A 23,096-nucleotide genomic window follows, 5' to 3' on the forward strand; every position below is an offset into this window, starting at 1 on the left:
TAATTGTTTCCTGAAAAAAACAAATAAATAAAAAAAGCAAAGTCACTAAGAGAAATTCCTTTATTTCAGAATTGATATTTGTTTCTGTTCAGGCTGATCTCACATACACATCCAGCTCATCAACCTCTGACTGAGTCTCGGGACACAGAACCTGCGCTTCAGCAGTTCTGTGCTGAGCAATTTTGAGTGATTAATTGTTGTAGAAAATGTTTAAGCAAATGAGTGAATTGTCACATTTTTTTAGAAAATTGTCAGTTTTGCAAGTACTTCCCCTTTTACAGATGTGTTTTGATGGTGTTGTGTTTAGCAACCAGATCATCTCTGGGTCACAATCTGGTTGTGACACAAAACTGATTTCACCACAAAGTTCAAAATGAATTCAAGGTAAGTGTAGAAAGCTCCAAACTGTGTGATTGCTGTTTGTTGAGCAGACATGACAGGCTGGATTTTGCTGCCCCCTGGTGGTCTTTAGGCTACAGTATCAAATCCTTCTTTTGCTGGTGAAACATGAAAAATACCTGATTATTTTAGCCCAGAGTGTCCAGAAGCAGGCCAGGCCACACTGTTCAGAACAGCACGCTTCACTGAGTGAATGAAATGTGTTGCCCGCTTTTCAATTAAAATTTCGGCCTGGTTATGCAGTCGTTCCATGACAACAGTACTTACGTACTTTTACTTCCTTCTCAGTAGCTTTTTTATGCATTTTGTTGCTGCACTCTATCTAGTAGGATTACATGTTCTCATGTGTGTTATCATTCAGTGCCTCTGTCTGCTGTGACTTATATTGGTGATATGACTGATCTGATAAGTAAAACAATGAAAACGACATTTTGGGATAGCAAACACAAAACGTCACGGCCGAACAAACATGCACCACCGATAAGTAACAAATAGGAAACAAATAGGAAAACATAAAACATAAAAACTATGAATAGCTCCTGAAACGTTGAGATTTTGTTACTTTGCAACAGCAGACATCAGTAGTGGCACCTAATTATTAGAGGGATGAAAAGTGAAACACATTTGAAAAATGTTTTATTTTCTTTCTTTCTTTTTTAGCATATAAATACCTGAAAATTGCAGCATCTATTTTTTATTCAGTCTGTGTGATTGAATTCTGTGTCAATACCTTGTAAAGACAACTTTCACTAGAATTACAGCTGAAAGTCTTTTGGGACATGTCTACCAGCTGTGCTCATTGAGAGACTGAAGGTTTTCTCTATTCTTCAGCTCAATCAAATCAGATTAGAAATGTCTGCAAACATCAAGGCCATTCCAGCCCACGAACGTGTTACTCTGATTTAAACCTTTCCACTATATCACTGCCTGCATATTTAGTGACTGACTTAGTCTTAAATCATTAGTAGCCTTTAGCATGCTGTTTATATACATATAAACAGCATGCTATACATTTATATATAATATATATATCTGATATATATCTGATTTGATTTATTCCTCCCTCTGAACAATGAATCTCTGCAGGTCCTCTGGCCTCTGAGCTTCTTGCTGGACAGTCTGCTGGCCAAGGTGGATTTCCAAGTCTTGGTAGGTTTGCAGTCGTGCCATTACATTTAGGGGCTAATGGATTGAAGTGTGCAATATTGATATTGTTGGATTTCATAACCCTAATCTATTCTTCCACCCAACATTCTTCCTGATCTTTCTGATAGCCTGTTTATTCCTCTCAATGCTCTTTATCCTATATTCTCTAAGAAAAAAAACTTCAAGGCTTTCACAAAACGTCTGGCTTCGTCTTGAAATTTAATTACACACAGGCAGACCTGAATAAGCAAAGAGAAAAAGGGAGTTGAATTCGAATGGCCTCTATACTTTTTGAATGAGCTTGAAACTTATGTGCCAAATTCCTTCTACTCAACAAGTTTGTTCTGCTTTCTTTTTGTTCCCATGCTTTGCAATAAAGCTTATTGTAGTTGGAATACGTCAAAACAGGGGAAAAATTAAAAGAACAAAAATGAACAAGGCCATGAAAGGCATAATCAGATTTTTACACTGGTTTGTCACTGCAAATAATATGAGAGCAAGCAAAAGTTTTAAGATTTGATCCAGGTATAAAAAAGGTAAACCTACCATTTTGTCAATGTTTTAATCATATTTAAAAATTATTTCTGATTGTAGTTATTCGATGGTTTAAATATGCATAAACTGAGCTATACTTTCACAAAGACACATTTCATGTTATACTCTAAAATTTGTTGTACTTTGATCAAAACAACTCGTTTTTATGCTGCATGGATGCAGAAAGTCATTGTCAATTATTCTGATGAAAATGTGTCTCCTGACCTCTAGTGGTGAGAAGAGTTACACACACGTTTCCATCTAAGTATGACATAATGCTTCACAGAATATCCAGTACTTTGTGTACATTTTTAATACAAGTTGCTCTTTTTCATATTTCTAACAACGAAACACCAAAATAATCTTCTTCATCCGAATCCGCTACAGGATGGTCGACCTCCGCTACTGACAACCAGTACAGGAACCTGAAACAGCCAACGACAAAGACACAACTAACAAATGCATGCTCACAGGACAAATGCCGATTGTTGCCAATGTCTTATATTGTCCAAATAATAGCTTTGTCTTCACCCCACGGAGACGGACAGCAGCAGCAGAGAAGTGGCTAAACAGGTGGTGAGAAGAAACAGGAGGCGGTGGTGGAGGAAGAAGTGAGGAGCAGCATCAGGCGCGGTGAGAAACTGCCCTCTTGGGAGCAGAGCCTGGTCAAATATCCCCTGCAGCGCTGTGTGGCCCACCACAGGCTGGGGGATCACTTAAAGACACAGAGACGCAGAAAGATATGCAAGGACATCGATGGGAGTATTAGTGTACGTTTTGATCTTTTTTCATTCTACACGCCTTGCAAAGAGCATTCACATGTTGTCACGACAATCACAACGGTCCAATCGACACAAAGTAGAAAATAAAAGTGAAAAAATCACAATCTTTTTTTTTTTGACAAATAAAAATCTGCAAAGTGGAGTGAAGTTTTTAGTTCGCCCTTGTTTCTGACGCCCTGCAACAAAAACTAGACCAATTTATTTGAAAAAAAATCACAAATGAACACCGAACAAATCAACACTATAATTAGGTGGAGAATTATTAGACAGGACAACTATCGGCGCTGTGCAACACAAACATGGCCTCTGGGAAAGAGTGGCATGAAGAAGTTGTCAAACTTCATGTGTTAGACTGATCTAGTCAAAGTCCAGAACAAAATCCGATGCATTTTCAGCAACTCAAATCCCAGTAAAAACTTTGATATTTGTATTTATGTTGGAACAAAATGTGAAAAACCTCATAGTGTCTGTTTATTTTTGCAAGGCACTGTATGTATACAATACAAGTTCTGGATTTCCAATTTTAAAGTTGTAGATAAAATGAACATATTGGATGTAAGGAGTCAGGCTTTCCGATAATGTTTGAAAATGTTCCTACTGTTTATATCTGTAGACTTTCTGAAGGTGGATAAAACATTTTCTTTAAATCTCAATAAATTATTTCCACCTGAGTGTATTTTAGTGATTGCCAAAGTAATTTTAGCACAAATTTTAGCACATCCAAGTTGATTCTGGTTCTGCGTCGTATCTCTTTTTGATTCTTTCTCATTTCAGAAAGAGCCACTGTGCATCCCGTTCACCTGCTGTAGAGTTGTTCTTCTTTTGCCCTCCATTTGAACACTTTGCATTTACAATAAATAAACAGACAATTGCTGATAATATTAAGTCCAACTACTGATCAGAAAAACTTTGTTAGAAAAGGATTTCAAACTTCAGCAAAATGTTGTGTGTCATATTCTGCAATAATATCTCTTTATTATTTTACATGATCAAAACAGGGATGAACTCTACATCAATCTACATAACTTTCCTTTAAACAGTCACATGAGCCCCATTTAGCATAAAAACCTCGGTTTCTATGTTGTCACTGAACATCTGGCACTTCCTGTTACCTGTGACGTAGAAGTAAAGCCTGACGATGGATCGAATGCCTGAGAAAATCTCACACTGGTAGGTGCCCTGATGCTCAGTGGTGGTTGATGAAATGGAGTAAAGCCTGTCGGGTCCTGCAGTCACCTCCTTAAACTGCTCCGTCTCCTGCGTCTTGAACTGTGGAGGAAGATGCAGCTGTTTGTCTGAAGGAGTCGATTCAGATTGCAGGAAGATCCTCAGTTCAGAGTTTTGTAACATTTGTAGGTTGAGGTCAACAATCTGCTTCAGACAAAATTCAAGTAAACTGACCATCCAGTTCTGAAGCTAAGTCTGATTTAGCTGGAGATCCATGCAGAAAACGACATGGGAGTGAAATTACTTCTATTATTAGTGATAGCTGATAATAGTTTTATTAAAGATCAGCTATGATGCTCAATAAAATATAATAATTTTGCAAAAGTTTTTTGTTTCATCTGTAATTATTATATTTTTTTTTCACAGTTATGACCAGTTATATATTTTGGTTTGGCTTCAATTAGTTTTTATATCTCTTCTCGATTGTTTAAATACTCATATGTCTGCAATTGCATCTTGTGAACAATTTTGCAACTTTTTATAATAACTAAGCATGTTTTTGAAGTCATGCTTTGCATAAATTGTTCCCTTTTGACTGATTATTTTATCTACTGAAGTACTGCCTTACATAACTGCCAGATCTTTGCGAAAATGTGCAATTATTATATTGAGTCAGAAGAAATATGTTGTTAAAATTAAAGTATTACCTTAAACTTTACTTTCAATCTGCATGTGGTTTGAATCATTTTTCTGCTTCACTGTGTTTACAAAAACCTGTTCCCAGAAGTATCTGCTTATAATTTTACGTAACGATCGCATAGAAGATGTTGAGCTAATCCTTTGAGAGTCTGGATTACTGTGTTTTGAGCATACCTCCTCTGCAAACTTCCAGACCACCTCAATATCATTTGGTAGGTCAAATGGCACATCGCACCGCATTTGGATCCCTCTACCCTCCTTTACTTCAATATCTTCAACTGAAATAAACATACAGCCACCCACAAGCACACAGACAGAGACACACGCACATGGATAACATTCACAGAGGGCAGCGCTTGCAGTCTGAGCCTTCCTTAATGATAATACTTAAGCCTAGTCTCAGAGGAGTGCAGCAAAAGTGATGATATGCTAAACATTGGCTGAGCTGTACAGGGGTGATACGAACACCGCCGTGTGTGGGAGTCGGCTGTCACCCCGCATAAAGAAGTCATCGACTTAAAGAGAACCTCGAGGGCTCTGTGCAAAAAGATATAATGTGCGGAAATAAAACCTTTCCACTGTCTCATTTTCCAATCCTGACTTTTTAGCTAAGAGCATTTGAAGGATCAAACACGGAGCATTTCAGGGATCAGGATTTATGAAGGGGAAAATATAGTTATTTAAGGAACTGTCAAGTCTGGATTAGCACGTCTTCTTTAGCTGTGATGTAACAAAATCTGTCGGGCAGTGAATTACGTTCTCACCTGGACAGTCGAGTGGAAATAAGCAGGAGTCGTACTGGCAGGTTATGCAGTTGTACGCAGCATCTATATTCTGAAAACCTGGAAGCATTGAACTAGTGTTAAAGGATGCCATTTTAAAGCAAAATTAATAGGTTATCAGCAGGTAATATGTTAAACATGCAGGAGATAAATCACTCGACGTCTTTATTTTGGATAAATCCAGATTCCCTGAAGCTAATGTATGAGAGGTCAGGAAGAAAAGTGAACTTCCACCGTCTTAAAACACCTCAGATCTCAGAAACATCGGAGAGGTTTATGCAAATCACAAAAAAAGAGTTATGACCCTATAATCACTGCATTGTATGTTTATTTACACTAAATTCATTATAATTTACAAAGAAAATGGAAGAAGGAAGCCATGTGCCACCAGTGATCTTCATGCGTGGTATTCTAAGAATACAATATCTCAAATTATTTTTCAATCGAACTTAATCTTTAAATACTATTGTTGTTTAGGAAATTGCAGTTTCATTATTTTTTTACACTGCCCTATTTTTTTACCTAAAGAAAATCATTGATCAGACATCGCTTCCTATCACTCAAAGGTTCATCAGATAATATTGAAATCAACCCCTAAAACATCTTTACGAGTGGAGTTAGTTTCAGGGGATACATGTCTACTTTGGTCTCTCCCTGATTGACTTCATCCTACAGAACAAAATGAACATATCACTGCCACTTCAAAAATCCATTATGTGGCAGCATTTTGGCTTAAATGTGAACGTGTGAGAAGGAAAAGACCTGACATATCCTACACTACTGGCCTATTTGCAGATAATTCACCGGTGTGTGGGTTTTGTCAAGAAGAATATCTGAACTGTTAAAAATAATGCAGCATGGGGAGACGAAATACCTGGGCTTAACACGTCATTGGCTGCAGTTTGCACAGCAGTCAATCTCGTACCTTGAGTGGATGTAAGGAGCACCAGGGATGTTAACTTCTGCGATAGTTTCAAGAGTTTCCACTCTGCGTATGAATGCGTAGAGTATTTGAATTATTGAAACAGGTTGTTGGTGGTGTTTTTACTATGGGGTTATTTGTTGTGATCCCTAACTTTTATGACAATTCGACTCAAAATAGTGTGCAATTATAAAGTGGGAGGAGAATGATTGATGATTTTCATTTTTTATGAAAAATATAAACCTGGAAAGTGAGCCATCCATTTGTATCTGCCACCATGCTGAGCTCAGGTTGTTAGTTTTTACATTTTGTCTGACCAAAGCACATTCTTCTGCACGTTTGCTTGTTGCACACTGCAGAGGGAAAATGTTTAGCCTTTTTGTTTAACAAGTCAACTGTCTTGCTCGTCTCTCAGAGTTGAATATTAATAGTTGAACTGTAAAGAAAGGTGAAACTTTGCATCTCTGCTGCTCCTCCAGTGACCAAGAGGCTCTTGGTTACATCACTTTGTAATGCCCTCCTGCTAGCCAAGCTGGATGACCATGTTTTGTTCACTGATGTGCAATTCTTTTTTCCATGTTCAATTGATGGAAGAGAAAGGGTGCAGTAGCTTGGTATATTTTTTTAAAAACCTAAAATTCTCAACAGCTTTATTGACCTGTCCGATCTGCTCCTTGTTCTTCTGGATGCGATCTGCACAAAATTACTTTTACTTTCTCTGCACTAGTTTGTGCTGGCTTGTAGTTGTCACATGACAAAATTGTAAGTATTTTGAAAGTCATTTTGCATTTCATTTTAAGGATTTTGTATAAGCAGTTTGGCACTCACCACATGGAGGGATGCACTTATTATCTGTGGGGGAAAAAGATTTTCGTCATTACATGATTTGATTTATTGCACATGTGATTTGGCTTCCACAGTGTTTTAAAGGCTGAATCAACATAACTAGATTATCACAGAGAGATTAAAGAGATCAGAGGGAGTGGTGATGCCTTAGTTTAGATCAGTGCTTCTCAGTTATTTTCCGTTACGCCCCCCCTAGCAAGAAGAAAACTATTCGCGCCCCCCACTCCCCACCGTGACTATCCATCTCTGCATAACATTTTTTCCTTATTAACATTTTTTTCGCTGAAAAAACTCTAGCGGCTTATCGGCGTGATTGGGATGTAACGTATTTAAGTGACGCGCTAATTTATTTGGCTTCATGCTGTCCGCTGCGAGCATTTTTAGACACAGCAAACACAGCGGTCTTTCCTCTTCTCCAACTGTAGTCACAGTGAAGCCAAGCGCTAAATACGCTTCGTCGTATTTCCTCTTCTTAGCTTTCGGTTGACTTTCTGTTGTCTCATTATCTTTGTCTCTCTCCGCTTTTCTTTTCATCCCTGTGAAAAACTTTTTCATGTTGGGGGTTGTTGAATAACGGACGCCATAGACAGAACGCAGTCGGAGCTTTTAGTTGACTTAACACTGCTAACCAAGGCAAACCTGTTGTCTTGTAAGTCGTAAAATGTTGCACTGTCGCAAACGTGACAGAAGTAACAATGAGAGCGCCACTGCCGCATACTGTGCGCAATTACACTTTATACTAGTTCGGCCAAAAAAAAGCCTGTTCCCCAGGATCACACGCCCCCCCAGGTATCGCACCGCGCCCCCCAAAGGGGGCCCGCCCCACTATTTGAGAAGCACTGGTTTAGATGAAAAGATGAAGGTAAGTGTAAGAGCGAATGTCTCACCTCTAGGCAGTTTGGAGGCAGCTTCAATGAAATTGTCTGCTGCTTTCCGCAACCTGCGTTCATACACAGTGTCTGGTAGATGGAGGAGAAGGAGGACAGGAGATATTTGTCTCAAAACATCTGGGTGAATCCCATGCTTCAGGGCATCATTTCAGAAACGTCTAATTTTCAGACCTCACTTAACAACTCACTGCTCTCTACTGGAGGAGGTGATTTAGTTACCCATATTCCGCTTTCCCTGAAAGTCTTTCACTATGGGAAAGATCTCTGCTTCCAGGATCTCCTTCAGCCTGCTTTCTAAACCTCCGGCTGGAGAGGGGAAACACATCACATCTTTGCTTTGCTGGAATTAAAAGACAAATCGACTGCTTGACCCCTACCCGCTCTTCCAGCCTTCACCACTGTCTCATTCAGGTTGAATATGCGATCCAGAGACCTGAAGCATTCGTCAACGCTGTTGACTTTAGTTGCACTCACGACGTAACCTACGCACAGCCGACCACTGACTTGCGGCTTGATAAAGCAGAGATAGCAGCTCAGAGAGGGGCAAATCAGCAAACTAACACTTGTAAGCCATAAAACAGCCATGGTTATTTTTAGCAGGAGCTCCAAACTGAGCAAATGTTTTTGTTTTTCTTCAAATCCAGCTTCCATGGTGACAACATGTGAAGAAATTCAAATTCTTCAGGCTGCAAGAACAACTTGAGAGGCTTAAAACCATATTTTACATACGTCCAAATGTCTATGAGCTTGCGGGGTTTGCGTTTGGGTCTGAGAGCAGAAAGTATCTTCTGTATTTCCTCTATTCTATTGTCTCTATTCCCCATTTCCTGCTGCCTCAATGCACCAGTTTACTGCAGAGCACAGAGATGGCGTGAGCCGAGGAGGGAGGTGGCGCAGATGAGGGGGAGAGGGGCAGATAAAAGGGAAGTTTAACGCCCAGGTATGTGTCAGGGCAAAGCAAGAAGGAATGTTGGCAAGACAATTCAAGTAAAATCAGAATTTTATTTCATTTTCAATAAACGAGACGGAAGGCGAGTCGGGAGCCAGTCAGAGGGGGAAATGCAGAACAAAAGAGGTGAAAATTGAATGTTTTTCCCGATAAAGTTCACACAGTGTCTTCAAGCGAAAAGAAACTGAAGTCATGAGACAAAGGAAGAGGAGGGGACGGAGGTGAGAGCGGACGCTTGAGCGACAGAAATAAACGAAGAGGGAGCAGGACTACAAATCAACTCAACTGCCTCATCGCATCCTGTATCCCCCACTCGCCTCCTCGTCTCCTCCGCTCCCCCATCCTTCTTCTCCCCGATCCCTCGCTCCTGGTGCATCTCCATGGCAACCAGACAGGGTGCCTAATACATGAACTTAATATATTTCCAGTGGCAGGGTGAGCTGGGTACTAATGCATTCATCTGTCTCAGCGCAGACAGGCCAATCAATATCAAGCAAGAGTGTTCTCCAGGACCGCCAAAGTCCGATTGTTAGTCAGATGGCTGAACACGGAAAATCCCAAATAAACCGGACTGTCTGTGCGTCTTTCTGGTCTGTAGGCTTGTGTGTCTTGCATGTAGCTCGTTGTCATCATTCTGAATTTTCTAAAAAAAAAAAAAAGAATATTTCTAATTTTCTAGTTGCAATTCATCAGTGGGAATGGATGAAAAAAACTCCATCTTTCAGAATCTCAATCAGAGCCAAAAACTGTAAAGTTCGTGTCTGGTTTTACTCCGGAGGTGGAAACGTTTTCTGTGTGTCTGAATTCAGAAGTCAGACTCTAAAATGATAAATAAAACTTGTAAAGAAAACATCCAAACTTGCTAAAAGCTTCTGATGGTCGAATGAAACCAGCATTGAAGTTTGAGCCACGATATCAAAAGGTGTATTTGAAGAAAAAAAAAACAACAAAGAACATTATCAAAAGAACACAATAGGTACAATGAAACTTAATGGAGGCAGAACCGTGATCTGGAGTTACTTTTCTCCAGATGAAGCTAACATTTTTGAAAAAGTTAGATCCATTTCACTCGTGAAATTACCACAAGTTTATACCTAAAATTATAAAATGTCTTAACCTTAGCAAGCTTTAGTCTTTCAGCATTACAGACTCCAAATAGAGGTCAAAATAAACAGAAAATTTTATTTTTGGATGGACTTAGCTAAAGTTAACAACCAAATCTGACAGAAAAAGTAAGGGTTTATTAAAAAAAGTCTGTGGATCTGATAAAGTTGGGTAATTTTTTAAAGGGAGAGTGGAAAAACATTGTCAAGATGCAGCATGTTGATATTCTGAAATCTAAAATTACAACAAAAAGTCTTCAGCTTATAAGCTATCGCACTTCTGCAACCAAGTTCGATCAACTTTTTGTTTTATTTCCTTCTGCTTAGTGTGATGGTTTTAATGAAGAACTTTTTTTTTTACCTGTTGATCACACAGGAAAATCTCTATGTGGTAAATTTCAAAGTTTGTATTAGTTTCCCTTGACAAGATGGAATGTTGTGTGAATAACTCATAGGCACAAAGGGAATACCTTTAGTTGATGTTTTATTAAAACACAAAGAAAAAAAGAATATTTCTCCTGCTTGAATAAAACTTCATCTCCAGAGTTGCCAAATACGTCGGGGTCACAACCCTCGGCTGTCTTCTTATTGGCCCCCAATCAGAGGCGATAACACAAAGGCAGCCAATAGGGTTGGCCCCTAGAGGGCTGCAGGAGATACTTGTCCTCTTCTTGCGCCAACCAAATAGTCTTGATTGTACCAAGACAAGCGCTAAAACAGTCTGAGAAGTCTTGCAGCTTTGATGTAATATTGCACAAGCTGTGATGCTGCAATGTCTGACACTTCCTTTGGGCTGAAACAGACGACTCTTCATGGAGCAGAGGAAATGCGATTAAAGTGTCAGGTGTTTTGGAATTTCGCAAAACGTTGAAACTGAATGCAGCCCTGTTCCCGAGGACCTCACCTGTGACCTGCTTTGACCTCACAGGTTAAGGGTCTCAGGGACAGAGGGGCATACTGTAAAATGAAAACACACCGAGAGGTTTAGAAAGACGGCAGCTTATTGCGCAGAAAAGCCCGGCGGCGAAATCAAACGTGTTAATGGGAACCGCAGAGCTGCAGCGCCGAGACAAAGACATGACCTCATCTGACATTTGGATTCTGCTGCGGCACTGGCCCGGTCTCCTGCTCCGCTGCGGATCAGAAATGAGCCCAAATGGTTCAATTAAAGCACAACTGCTGCATAAACACTGGCATTAACTCTGCCACGCTAATCATTTGTTTTGCATTGCAGCAAAAGCAGATGTGAAGCCCAATTTTTCAAAGCAGGGGTCAAATAATCTCTGTAATGAATCAATTAAATCAATTGCAAAGGAATTAATTAAAGAAAACTATTAACTTTAAAGTGTTGGTAAATGTCACAGGCATTTGGAGCATGATTTATTGAGCGAACTCAACTGTCTATTTGGTTTTCTGAACTCAGGAAGTTGATTAAAATGTTCGAAACATAATCAAATAAAGTAAAGGTTAAGACAACAACAAAAACCAATTTATTCATAATAACTACATGTTTAAATGATATAAAACTAATACAATTTTACACTTAAATTAGCCTTTACGTGTGTCGACAGTTATGCGACTTTGGAAACATGACAGCTGCATTTTTAATAAAAGAGTTTAAAGACAGGGTCTACATGCATGCATCCTCAGATGCTTTGAATGATTTTTATTGTATCTTCACGGAGATGAATCTCTGAAACAGAGAACCATCAGTTCATAAAAAACCTCAGCTGCATAAAAAAGGCCCAGTCAAAGTTGGATATTCCCCTGTAAAAGCAGATAACAAAAAACGAGAATCACAGTGACTTCTTATGCCATATGAAAATTATTGCGTCAGTTTCCATTGATGAAAGAAAGACAGTTCATGGCGTAGAAACATTAGAAGGTGATGCCACCCACTGGCAGACAGACAGAAGCACATGCTGAAGACAGCATATGTTCAAACGTGGGGAAAGAAAAGCCAGTGAAATCTGTGCTTTTTGTGGCAAATCTGTCATGCAACCAAGCTTTTTTTTTTTTTTTTTATTTCTGCCTTTGTTTCTGCATTTTGCACAAACGCACGCAAAGAGAAGTTGAACCTAGCAGCACCATGTTCGGCATCAAATCAAGCTGCTGTACATGACAACTGTGCTTTATTAAACAGTTTTACCTCACAAGCAGGCCAAGATTTGGGAATGCAAAGATGGGACTTCGCATGCTGCCTTTGTTAACGTTGCACACGAGTAAAACGGCAGCTGCATGTCAGACCACCATGGACAGAAGACATTTGTCACACAACTGCATCGCTGATGCTTTTATGCTGCTTTTTAAAAATAGTGGTGATTCATTTCATCAAAGGAAACAGAAAGCACAAACATTTACATGCACAAGCTCAAAGTTTCTGCAACGACTGCATGCGTACCGTTTTGCACTCTGAACAGTGACAGCTGCCATTTTTACAGTATTAATTATGTTTCATTAACATCCATCAATTTGTGGTTGAGAAAGGTGCAAAGTAAGCTTATAGCAGACGTGACCCCGCCGCCAGCAGCATGGACGCGCCACAATTACTCACAAAGGCTGGATACTGCAAACAAACCCCACATGCATCCACTTACAAGCGTGAATATAATCATGCATTGTCAATAACATGACTTATTTAATTACTGTCAGTGGCTTTATATGCATGAGTTGTGAAATAAGTTGCAGATGAAATGAATGGATCTGCATTAACTTGCTGGGTGGGAATGTATAAAGAAAATAAAACAGGTATTCACCTCAGAGTCAGCCTCTTCTTTTCCTTTCTCTCCCAGCCAGAGTGATTCTGTTTCTCTTCTCAGCTCCCTCCCTCTCTCTCTCTCTCTCTCTCTCTGTCTCCCTCCCTTTCCCCCTGATGGTCTCTGCCGGGGCCAGACAGGGAGCCCAGCAGCAGGTAGGTTACAGACAATAGTATTGATTCCAGTGTTCTGCTTTCTACCTACCTGACAACATCTACGCAGCGCTTCACCCTTTGTCTCTGCAGGGCTGTTGTCACTGAACGCGCCTGGCTGCAAACCGGGGAAAAAATTTAAAAGAGAGAGAAAGAGGGTGGGGGTGACGGGGTGCAGGGGAGCCTGCTCAGTTGTGTGCTCGTGAAAACACACATGTGCCTTCCTTTCTTTCTCCCTCTTCCTCACTCTCTCTAGTCACCATCCTTCCAACTCCTCTCCCGTCTCTGCAGCAGCCCTCCACCCCCCCGCCTCCCCCGAAGCCCCAGAAAGCACACACGGCGAGCCAGACACACTCCAGTCTTCGAGCTGTGTTTGTAAAAGTGCGAGCGATGGAAAGGGAGAGTGCATCGAGTCCATGTGTGTGCGCTTGCATGTGTGTGACTACGAAAGAGGGGAACAGTGTGTGTGTGTGTGTGGAGGAGAGGGGGGGAAGTGGGTGGAGGAGTAGTGGGGATGAGCGGAGAAGCTACAGCACAGAGTGAGAATGGAGGGGGAGGGTCAGACTCTCTAATAGGATGTGAATTGAGAGAAAATATGAAGCCCGGGAGTCTCATGAACCTGAGAGGCTGACATTACTGCCTCCTTTCCATGTGTACACCAATCACACCGTCATCAAATTGATTACGGGATTTATGGTGCAGCTCCAGCGCCGCGGCAAATTGCTGCTGGAGTGACATCAAACACATTAAATAAACCCATCACTGGAAGCTCTGCCAATTAGAAAATGTGTCTTAATCACACCGCTTGTCATCAGAGGGGAGACGAAATACAATAAATCCTGTTCAAGAAGGCCTGTGACTTTTTACCAAGCCCTGTGCGTGCAGCATCCCTTTGTGTGCACTCACCCACAAAGAAATTGCAACACTTTTTCTTTCTTTTTTTTTTTTTTTTTTTGAATATTTAATGTTTCTAATACTCGCTGCTCAATCTGAGAACATGTCCAAAGGCGATTTGATTCCAATATTGGCGCGGACGGAGAGCTTGCCGTTGTGTTTGTTGGATAACAGAATCATACATCCCCAAGGGGGGATTCAGAAATGAAAGTAAATCTAATTTAGAGTCACTGACTGGCTGTCTGTTGGGCGAGCTGGAGCGTAAACACTACAGCTGATGGGTAAGCATCGTTAATGGCCCTGAAGTGTCCTGACCGTGTTGTATGACGGAACGCATTGCCGATGTTTTGCACGTTCAGAGCGAATTAGACGAAGCTGGTCAAGGCTTTGTCTCAAAACGGGAAAGGGCATGACCTCTGACTCGATGGAGCATTGATAGCACTCAAGCTAATGAAGGCAATTAAAAACTGAATGATTTTAATTTGTTCAGATAAATGTGCTTAATAATGTTACTCCTTTATATATGTATTTATCAAAGAAATATATAAAACTACGTGCAACTACTTAGAAACGTGATCCTTTCTTTATGGTTTTACTTGCAGAAACCATAATCTTTCATCTATTTTATTGATTTATGTGCAGTGGAAAATACAACACAATCGTGAAGTGGAAGGAAGAAGATTTATGTAAGTGTTTCCACCTAAAAAACTGAAATGGAGTTGCATGGTTTTGCTTTCACGTCTTTTATTTTAATACCTGAATAAAATCCAGCAAACCAGGCTCTCTGCGGACGTCACTGAAGGAGCAAATACAAGCCAGCCACCTGTGTATAATTTAGCATCAGCACACACACGCCAGTGAACACAAGTGAACAAATAGCATAATGGAGATCAAAGAACACGACAGGGCCAAGGACACAGTTGCTTAAAGGAGGGCTAGCTTATAAAACCTTCAAGCTTTGAACATCTCAGAGAGCGCTCTTCAACCCATCGTCTGAAATTGGAAAAAGTAGAGACAAAAAAATGCACCATTTGGACACAGGATGGACAAGAAGAGAGTGTAGAGATCACGTGGCTTTAGTCTGGTTCACAGAACGCCGTGAGTTCAAAGTTTGCCATAAGCCACATACAAGACACAGCAAACATGTGGACAAACTCCTGTCAAGTGATATGTGGGGAGGAAGAACACCCTGTCCGGACTGTGAAACACGATGGAAGTAGCATCATGCTGTGGGAGCTGCCGGTCCTCAAAAGGCAAAGAAGAGTCTAGAAATATGGATAAATAAAAAAGAATCCTAGAAGAAGATCTGCAACACATTTTAGGCCAGAATAGACAAAAATTACAGAACACATTGATCCAGAGCTCTGCTTAAATAAGATGCAAGCATGTCAATGACCAAAATAGTTTGCAGATACTGATATCTGCAGCTTACACTGCAGATATCTGAAATCTGGTAGAGACATAACTCAAAAGGCTTGCAGCGAAAAACCGATTCTAAAGTTGGTTTAACAGAGTTTGAACTCACGGCACTGAATGCAAACATGCCTCATGTATCATTTCCCTTTCACTGCACAATTATCAGCTAAAATACAAGCGAATCAAAGTGGCTGCAGTTGGAATAACTTTGGAAGAGATAAGCCCCGTCAGAATAAGAGCAGCTCCTCCCTGCTATACCTACTGAATAATTATAATTCATCCTTGCCTGTGTGTTTGTACTTGCTACTTTAGCAGTACATCCTCCTTTAATCCCACTGCGAACAGTCGTCTTATTCACCTCTCTGACGCAATAAAACCCTTTGAAGAGCATTTTTAATCTCTGCAGTCGTACTGTAAAAGCCATTGCACTTAAATTTGGATAGAAACAACAGTCTGAATGTGTTTACAGTATCTGCCATGGTGTGTGTTTTCTCTGCATGGGCTCCCGATGCACATATCCTCTTGTTTGCTCCCTGCTTTATTGCCACAAGACAAACTCCTGTATATTTACAGCACATACAGGCGATCTGTTTTGTTTGTAGACTGGGGTGCGCAGGTGTTGCTGGTCCTGCTGGTCACAATGGAGCACCTCTCTCCAAGACGCAGGCTGTCTGGGGCGCCATTTTGCTGCGAGGCTGAGAGAGGAAGCAGCCCTGTTTGGCTCAAGCAGCCATCGAACCTGAGTGACAAAAGCCGAATGTCACAGACAGGTGTGTGCGTGCGCCTGCGGCTGTACTCTGCAGTGCCACTGAGACACAAAGCACTGGGAATGCTCCACGGGGATGACATCACCAGTCTGGGATGGTGTCTGCTTCATCTGTCTCAGGACTGGGATGCTCCAGTTCGCCGTTGCGTCCCGAGAGGTTTTTTTGCTCGGCGCTTATTATTATTGCCATGCCGCTGCTTATCTCACGACTGTTTCCGTGGACTGGAATTGCAGGAATTCTTTGAGTGCGAGGCTTTGCACGTGCAGACGCTTCAAGAAACTCTTGCTCTTCTCGCTGTATTTGAGAGAATGATTGCATGAAATCTGTTCACACATATGCACAGTGTGCACAATCTGTAAAACAAAACAAGCCGAGCGGATCTGGCAGCGGGGAGGAAACAATAAGTTGCAGTTTTCCAGCCCAACACCTTGCACTTGCCTGATGTTCTGCTGTCTGTTCTGGCAGGAGAACAACCTTGTGTGCTGGTTATAAAGAACGCTACATCTAGCCATGCAGACTCAGCACATTTTAGATATATGCCCTCGTTTTTTACCCTTCCAGGCAGGGAGGAGAGTCGGCTGTAACGCACTGCAGATGGCTGCTGTTTCGAAGCAGCAGCCTGAGATGCTGAGGGGAGGCAGTGGAGTAATAAAAGGATAATGGAGCAATGGTGTGGATGTGATAACATTACAGTAGCAGTAACTTGTGTTTAATGTAAGACAAACAGAACTTCTCTGATAGTCGTGGTGTACAGTAGCAGACTGATAGCAGGAAGTCCTGCAGCGCACAGACAGATGGTTTACGACCTTTAATTTTCAGCTATGTTTGCTGGCTGTGAGTCATAAAATTTATGGTTAAGTGTTGAGTGCGTTATCTGCTCTCTCAATCTTTTATATCCCTAATTACTACGTGCAGGAGATAGCTGCCTTTGCTTCTGCTCTTTGATAAAGGAGAGATATCTTTTAAAGCTCATAAAGCTCTTTAGGGGGTAAAGACAAAATCAGATGTATCTGTGTTAAACTTTCATTTTTTTTTAAATCAAGCCAAAATCAGAAATTGACTGATGACCGTATTGAGCAGATTTGATCTCGAAAGGTCAAAAGCTCAAAAGATCTATATTTGTGTGAACATTTTTGATGTAGATGTTATTAATGTGGAAAGATAACTTAATATCAACTGTTTCCAGGAGTGTTGAGGAGTCTGAAAAGTCAAAGAAATTGGAAATGTTTAAAAAGTTTGAAGCAAGTTAAATACCATGTTTAATATCCCTTTCATTAATCAAAACTAAACTTTTCTTGTTTTTGGGCAGATAGGATGACCAAACTTATCGCAGAATAATGAGAGAAGAGTTTTGGAGATTTTTTTTTCCTTTCTTAAATGTAGAAATGTGCAGACTTTGCCTTTTTGAACCGTATCAGTGGGTGAAACATTTTGGGTTCCAGAAGCTTTTAATAGTAGCTTTGCCGATTCGTCCTGAATCAGTGACTGACTCAGGTTAGTCGGCTGACTTCCTTTCCAGATGGCTTTTCATCACTTCTCATAAATTCTTGTGCTGGACTGAGATCAGGACGTTTTTGATGGCCAACATTTCCTTTGATGCACTTAAGCTGAATGCTTAGTATCACGGTCCATCTGGACCAGTGGCGTGCGGTCAGAACCTCACCGCACGTCACTCATCTGGACAATCCATTGGGCCCGAGCTATAACTTTGTGACTTCTGCCTTTGAGTTTTGCTGCAGTATTTCACAAAATGTTCTTTGCTCATAATGCAATTTAGAGAAGAGCACTGATCCTATGATCTGGGATTGCTGCAGTTGGTCAGGTCCGGCTTCATCAACATTTTGTACCCAATGAATAAATGAGCAGGATATTCCATTGTTTCTTTTTTCCTTTTTATGGCGCAGTCCAAGATGACAGTGACAGATTCGTCTGGTTCAAATTATGGATACCGGAAGCATGAGACATCATTTTCACACATGTATCGACCAACACAGAGTCCGGATCTTAACCTCAATGAGAATCACTGGGTTGTGCTGCACATGTACTTCCAGTGGGTCGAATCTATCATCGATACAAGCCGAGGTGAAAAACTAATGCAATGTATAAGGAAACAATTTGCCGCTAAAGGCAGTCAGACTAAATATTAGTGTGTGTAACACAGAGGTGGGGCCTCCAGCTCCAGTCATCAGGAGCTATAACCCGTAGTTTTTAGACGCAGCCCTGCTCCAACACACCTGAACTAAACGAATGACTCATCACCAGACGGGATGCTCAGATGGTAATTCAACCATTAGATTCAGGTGATTCAGGGCAGAGGCCCGAGAGCAGGGGCACCCAAAGTCGGTCCTCGAGGCGTCCTGCATGTTTTAGTTCTCGCCCTGGTTTAACGCACCTGGATCCAATAAGAGCTCGTTGGAAGGCCTAAGAAGAACATTGACATACTGAAAATTAAACTTGGAGAGGCCTGGAGTCTCCTGGCACAGAGAGGCTTTAGTTTTAATCGTGCTAATGTTGCTAACCATGCTAATCACTGATGTGAGACCGACCTACAGCTTTTACTTAATAAAACATTCTTGGTAGATTTCATAACTTTAACTTGAAACTTGGTATTTCTCAAGTTATTTCCTGCAAACATGTTTTTTTTAGTTGTGTGTGTTTAGCCAAATCTCTTTCATTTCAGCTATTATAAGAATGTGTTTTTCCAGTGACTATGTTTTGTAGTTTTGCTTTTTCTAAGGTTAAAATATTGTAAATCTACCATTTTCGCTACCACTGTGTATACAGACAAAGACTGTGATAAATGTCATTTACAAAGGATCTTTGCATTTCCTTTTTATTCCTATTTGGCAACACTCATTTTAGAGATAAAGTAGAAAGGTGATCAGGTTTTTCAGAAACTATATATAAGTTGTTTGAATGCCAAAAATGCTGAGAAAATCCAGTCAGCACCAATAAAACTTAGTTTTTTTATATATGTTTTTTTTTCCAACAGATGAACTACTCAAAATTTGTTTGCTATGAACTTTGACACGGAGAAACATTAACACTTAATTAATTGTTTACTTGTGGAAAATCAAAACATTTGCGAGTGTTGTTACCTATTTAATACAATTAACTATATGTGGACTTTCTTTACTTAAAATTATTATTACTAGAATTAATATTCACATAAGCATTGCAATGCCAGGTCCAGTTTCAGACAGGGACCAGATTTGGTGAAATCAGAAAAGGCAGAATAGTGAATGAGAAGTGAGAATCAGAAGTGCTGAAGGTGAATGGGTTTAAGAACCAGAAGGCAAAAGAGTAACAGGAGGAACTGGGGTAACGCATAACAGTACTATAACTACAAACTTTTACTCGTTCTAAAGGTGTGCTGTGAGGAAAAAGAGAGAGAACTGTCAGTGGTGCTCTGTGTTTCTGCTGCAGTGGAAGTCACTGATTACTGCACACCAACAAAAAATACGTCCAGCTGCCACACATACTGTAGCTGCCCACATAATCTCACACAAGCTCACAGGGAGGAGACTTCATAAGGACTCTGCGTTATTAAACTTGGAGAGGATAAAAGCTGTAAGAGCCCAGGAAGCCCTGATGTGAAGCATCAGGAAAGTGATGATGTGGGAGAGAAACGAAACATACTTACCTCTCTGCTGGGGGTACGCCGGCCGTCGTAACAAGTGACTCCGCAGGGAAAGCTAGAAGGTTGTACAGTTATCTCCGTGCTGTTTATTATGCGAAACCATACAACCAACTACCTCACACTGCAGAGCCCAGATTGTAGAGCTGCTCTCCAGACAAGATCTCCAACAGCAGGACGTAGGTGTCTGTGAACACACTCTGCACCTGTCTGCCTCCCGTCCTCCAGACAACCAATTACCTCATGTCCTTCCATGCTTTTCCTTCACTGCTGCCACACTGTTGACATCCTCCTCGCAATTTAATCTAGTACATTTTGAAGCCCAACAATCCTGCCGTAAAGGTATTAATACCATTTTTCTGAAAAACAAAAACAGAACTTCACAAAAAAAAAAGATTTACAGACAAAGCCATTGAATTGGTTGCAGGGTGTTACAGGGGTGAAGTTTGTAAGGGAGCATGTTGTTTTTAAAAAATTATAATAATAAGTGATTTATTTAATAAATAAAAAGAAAATAATAAATGTGATAAAAGGGGAAATGGTTGGCAACTATTTATTATCGTTATTTCTTTTTAAGGAAAAACATTTTCTTTAAAAATAATTTTCTTCACTTAAAATTATTATTACTAGAATTAATATTCACATAAGCATTGCAATGCTTACATTAAAGAAAAATAGAAGTGATAAAATGAATAATCCAGTAAAACTAACAATAAAATAAAAGTTTGTTTCTGTCATAATGATTTCATTGTCAGATATGACAACATGAACAAGTACAAATGGACTTTTAGAGTGTTGCGTTATCCCTATAGCTGCTGTGAGTCACACAAACCTTCCTGTGCGAAACAAAAAGGACAACTTACATAATCAAAACTTATTACACAAGGACACAAGCCTGAAAGATGATTTTTATGCCCACAAAACAGCTGGTGTGAGTACTACAAAGACTTTCCAACCTTGAGTCATTCCTTCATTTCTTGGGATTTGGTGCCCTCTACTGGTGACTAAGCAAATTTCATCCTGCCTTCATATTTAAGTCTCCTTTTCCTCCTATGGTTTGAGAGCCATGAGGCTCAGCAATAGAGCAAAGCTAGAGGCAACATTCTGCTTCACGGTCTGAGCGCAGGTGTCCACAAAACATCTTCCCTCTCAGAAAGATGCCAGTTAAGCCCACATTAATTCTTCCCAGATAAATCCTACCAGCCATTTTGAGTTCTGTTAAATAACCACAGCTCAGATTCCACTAAATAGCTGACAGATTTTCATGAGAGTTAAAAACCATCGGCCATCTGTCATCTCCATCAGCTCTCTGTCAGTTGTGACATCTTAATCTGGGTGACTTCTGCTTCACGGTCGATGCAGAGTTTCCCTCCGTGTCAAAAATGATGATGAATTTCAAAACCCCAAAAACCGTTTTGGCTCTCTCTCTCTGTTTCTCTGTCTCTCTCTCTCTCTGTTTCTCTCTGTTCTCTGTTTCTCTCAAAATGTGTAATTGTGGGGCTTTCTCGACAGGACGCGAGCAGAGTGGTACATTCCAACAGCTACAAGCCAGGAGTGTTAATTACTCTGAGCACTGATTCAGACATATCTGGGGCAAGATGATATGCTGTCTACATGCCAGCGAGAGAATTTCAGTATTGAGAGCAGAAGTGCAAAAACAGATTCTATTGAACTTGTGAATATTCAAGCACATTACATCGGATCCATCTGAAATGATCGCTTTGCACTTCAGGAATCTGTGTTCAAGTTATTATAAAGAGAAGAGAGAGGGGAAAAAAAGCTCCACAATCAATCTAAAATCACATTGTCAAAATACTTTTACATAGAATGTGAGGACAGCAGACATGGATTTTTTTTTGTTACTATTTTACAGTCACATAAAATACAGTAGAGATTGAAGACTGTAGGAAAATACAGCTGCACAATGAGTAGCTATGGCGTTTTATAAGGAATCTGGACTACCTTTTATTATCTCTGGTCCAAAAACCTAACATAGATTACAAAACCCTGAAAACAATTTGAGATTTATGAATCATCTAATTTATTATTTGAATAAAACAAAAGAGTATTTCAATGCTGTTAGACATTTGAACCAGCTTGAGATCTAACCTGGATTGAAATATTTATGTTCCAAAAAATATGTACTTGTGCTCAACATTTTGTGAAAAAGAGATACTTGACTGCAAATAAAGTCTCATTCTTCACAATATTCTATAGGTGCAGAAGCCGCCAGGGCCGCTGTTTCCAGCTTCATCATCATTCCTCAGTTTTTTTGGGAACATAAAAGACTTTATCCGTGTCTGCAACTTCCTTTCAACTTGCACCCCCTTCTCCCTACTTTTCCTCCTCCCTCTGCTCATTCACTCAGTCCTTCCCGCCTCTTAGCCTTTCAACCATGCTCCTGCAGCAATCCCCCCCGCTGCCTTCTTTTCGGCAGATGGACGGTTGGTCGGTCAGTCGGGGAGCCAATCTTCTTTTAATACCTGCGAGCTTCTCTACTTAACTCCCCATCTCTGCAATATTTCACAGTGAATTCACCCAGAGATGCAGTGTAATTGTGCCAATGTCAGCTATCCCTGGGCGTTTCTCTCGCTGCACCTCGAAGCAGGCGGCCTGCCTGGACTGTGAAAATCGACCGTAGGATTGATATGAAAAATATTCAAAGGGCCCTTCCTAACTGGGGCGGTGTCACTCCGAGTTCAAAATTCCTCACATGCTCCATCACTGTCCTCACAAGTTTACAGCAACGCAGACTCCCGTGTCACTTTTAAAGGAATGCTCAGCGGGGTTGGCCAGCAAACATAACAGAACAACCTTTCTGTCTGTGATTTCGTGGCACAGGATGTGAACTGAACACGGTGCACCTCTGGGAAAATGGAAAACTCTTGTCCTGTCAGGCCTGAATTTTTATGCATCAGTTCTTAGATTTAAATATCAATACGTAACCGCTGCTATTGCTTCAGATTTGAATAATACATGCAACATCTCTGACTGGGGGGGTTACATCAGTGTTGCAATGTTTCTTGACGCCGCAGCGCGCGGCCTGCTGAAATATGAATGCGTTTTCTCCTCCCAGGTGCAAGCGGTTCTCTGTCCTGCGGTGATCCGCCTCGGTCGGCGCCGACCTCGCCGACCGACCGAGATGGCAAAACGGACGTTGCCATGGGAACCTCGCGCCTGGCAACTTGGAGAGCCTGGCAACTCGCCAAACTGTTGCCATGGCACAGCTGTCAGTTTACGCAGGCTGGGATTGGC

General features: G+C 40.8%; 1 protein-coding gene across 1 annotated transcript; it reads right to left on the bottom strand.

The window, feature by feature from the left end:
• Nucleotides 1–265: 265 nt before the first annotated feature.
• Nucleotides 266–8,934, bottom strand: LOC129356517 (sperm acrosome membrane-associated protein 6-like). The gene is made up of 9 exons (XM_055026105.1): nt 8,545–8,934; nt 8,387–8,473; nt 8,165–8,236; nt 7,260–7,283; nt 5,492–5,569; nt 4,902–5,005; nt 3,974–4,130; nt 2,611–2,794; nt 266–2,504 (listed from the first exon to the last, which is right to left on the bottom strand). The coding sequence occupies exons 1-9, from the start codon at nt 8,816–8,818 to the stop codon at nt 2,411–2,413; spliced, it is 1,074 nt and encodes a 357-aa protein (XP_054882080.1). The 5' UTR covers nt 8,819–8,934; the 3' UTR covers nt 266–2,410.
• Between the last annotated feature and the right edge of the window lie 14,162 nt (nt 8,935–23,096).

The sequence above is a fragment of the Poeciliopsis prolifica genome, unplaced genomic scaffold, assembly GCF_027474105.1.
Source record: "Poeciliopsis prolifica strain line A6 unplaced genomic scaffold, Auburn_PproV2 SCAFFOLD176, whole genome shotgun sequence".
In the NCBI taxonomy this organism is placed as follows: Eukaryota; Metazoa; Chordata; class Actinopteri; order Cyprinodontiformes; family Poeciliidae; genus Poeciliopsis; species Poeciliopsis prolifica.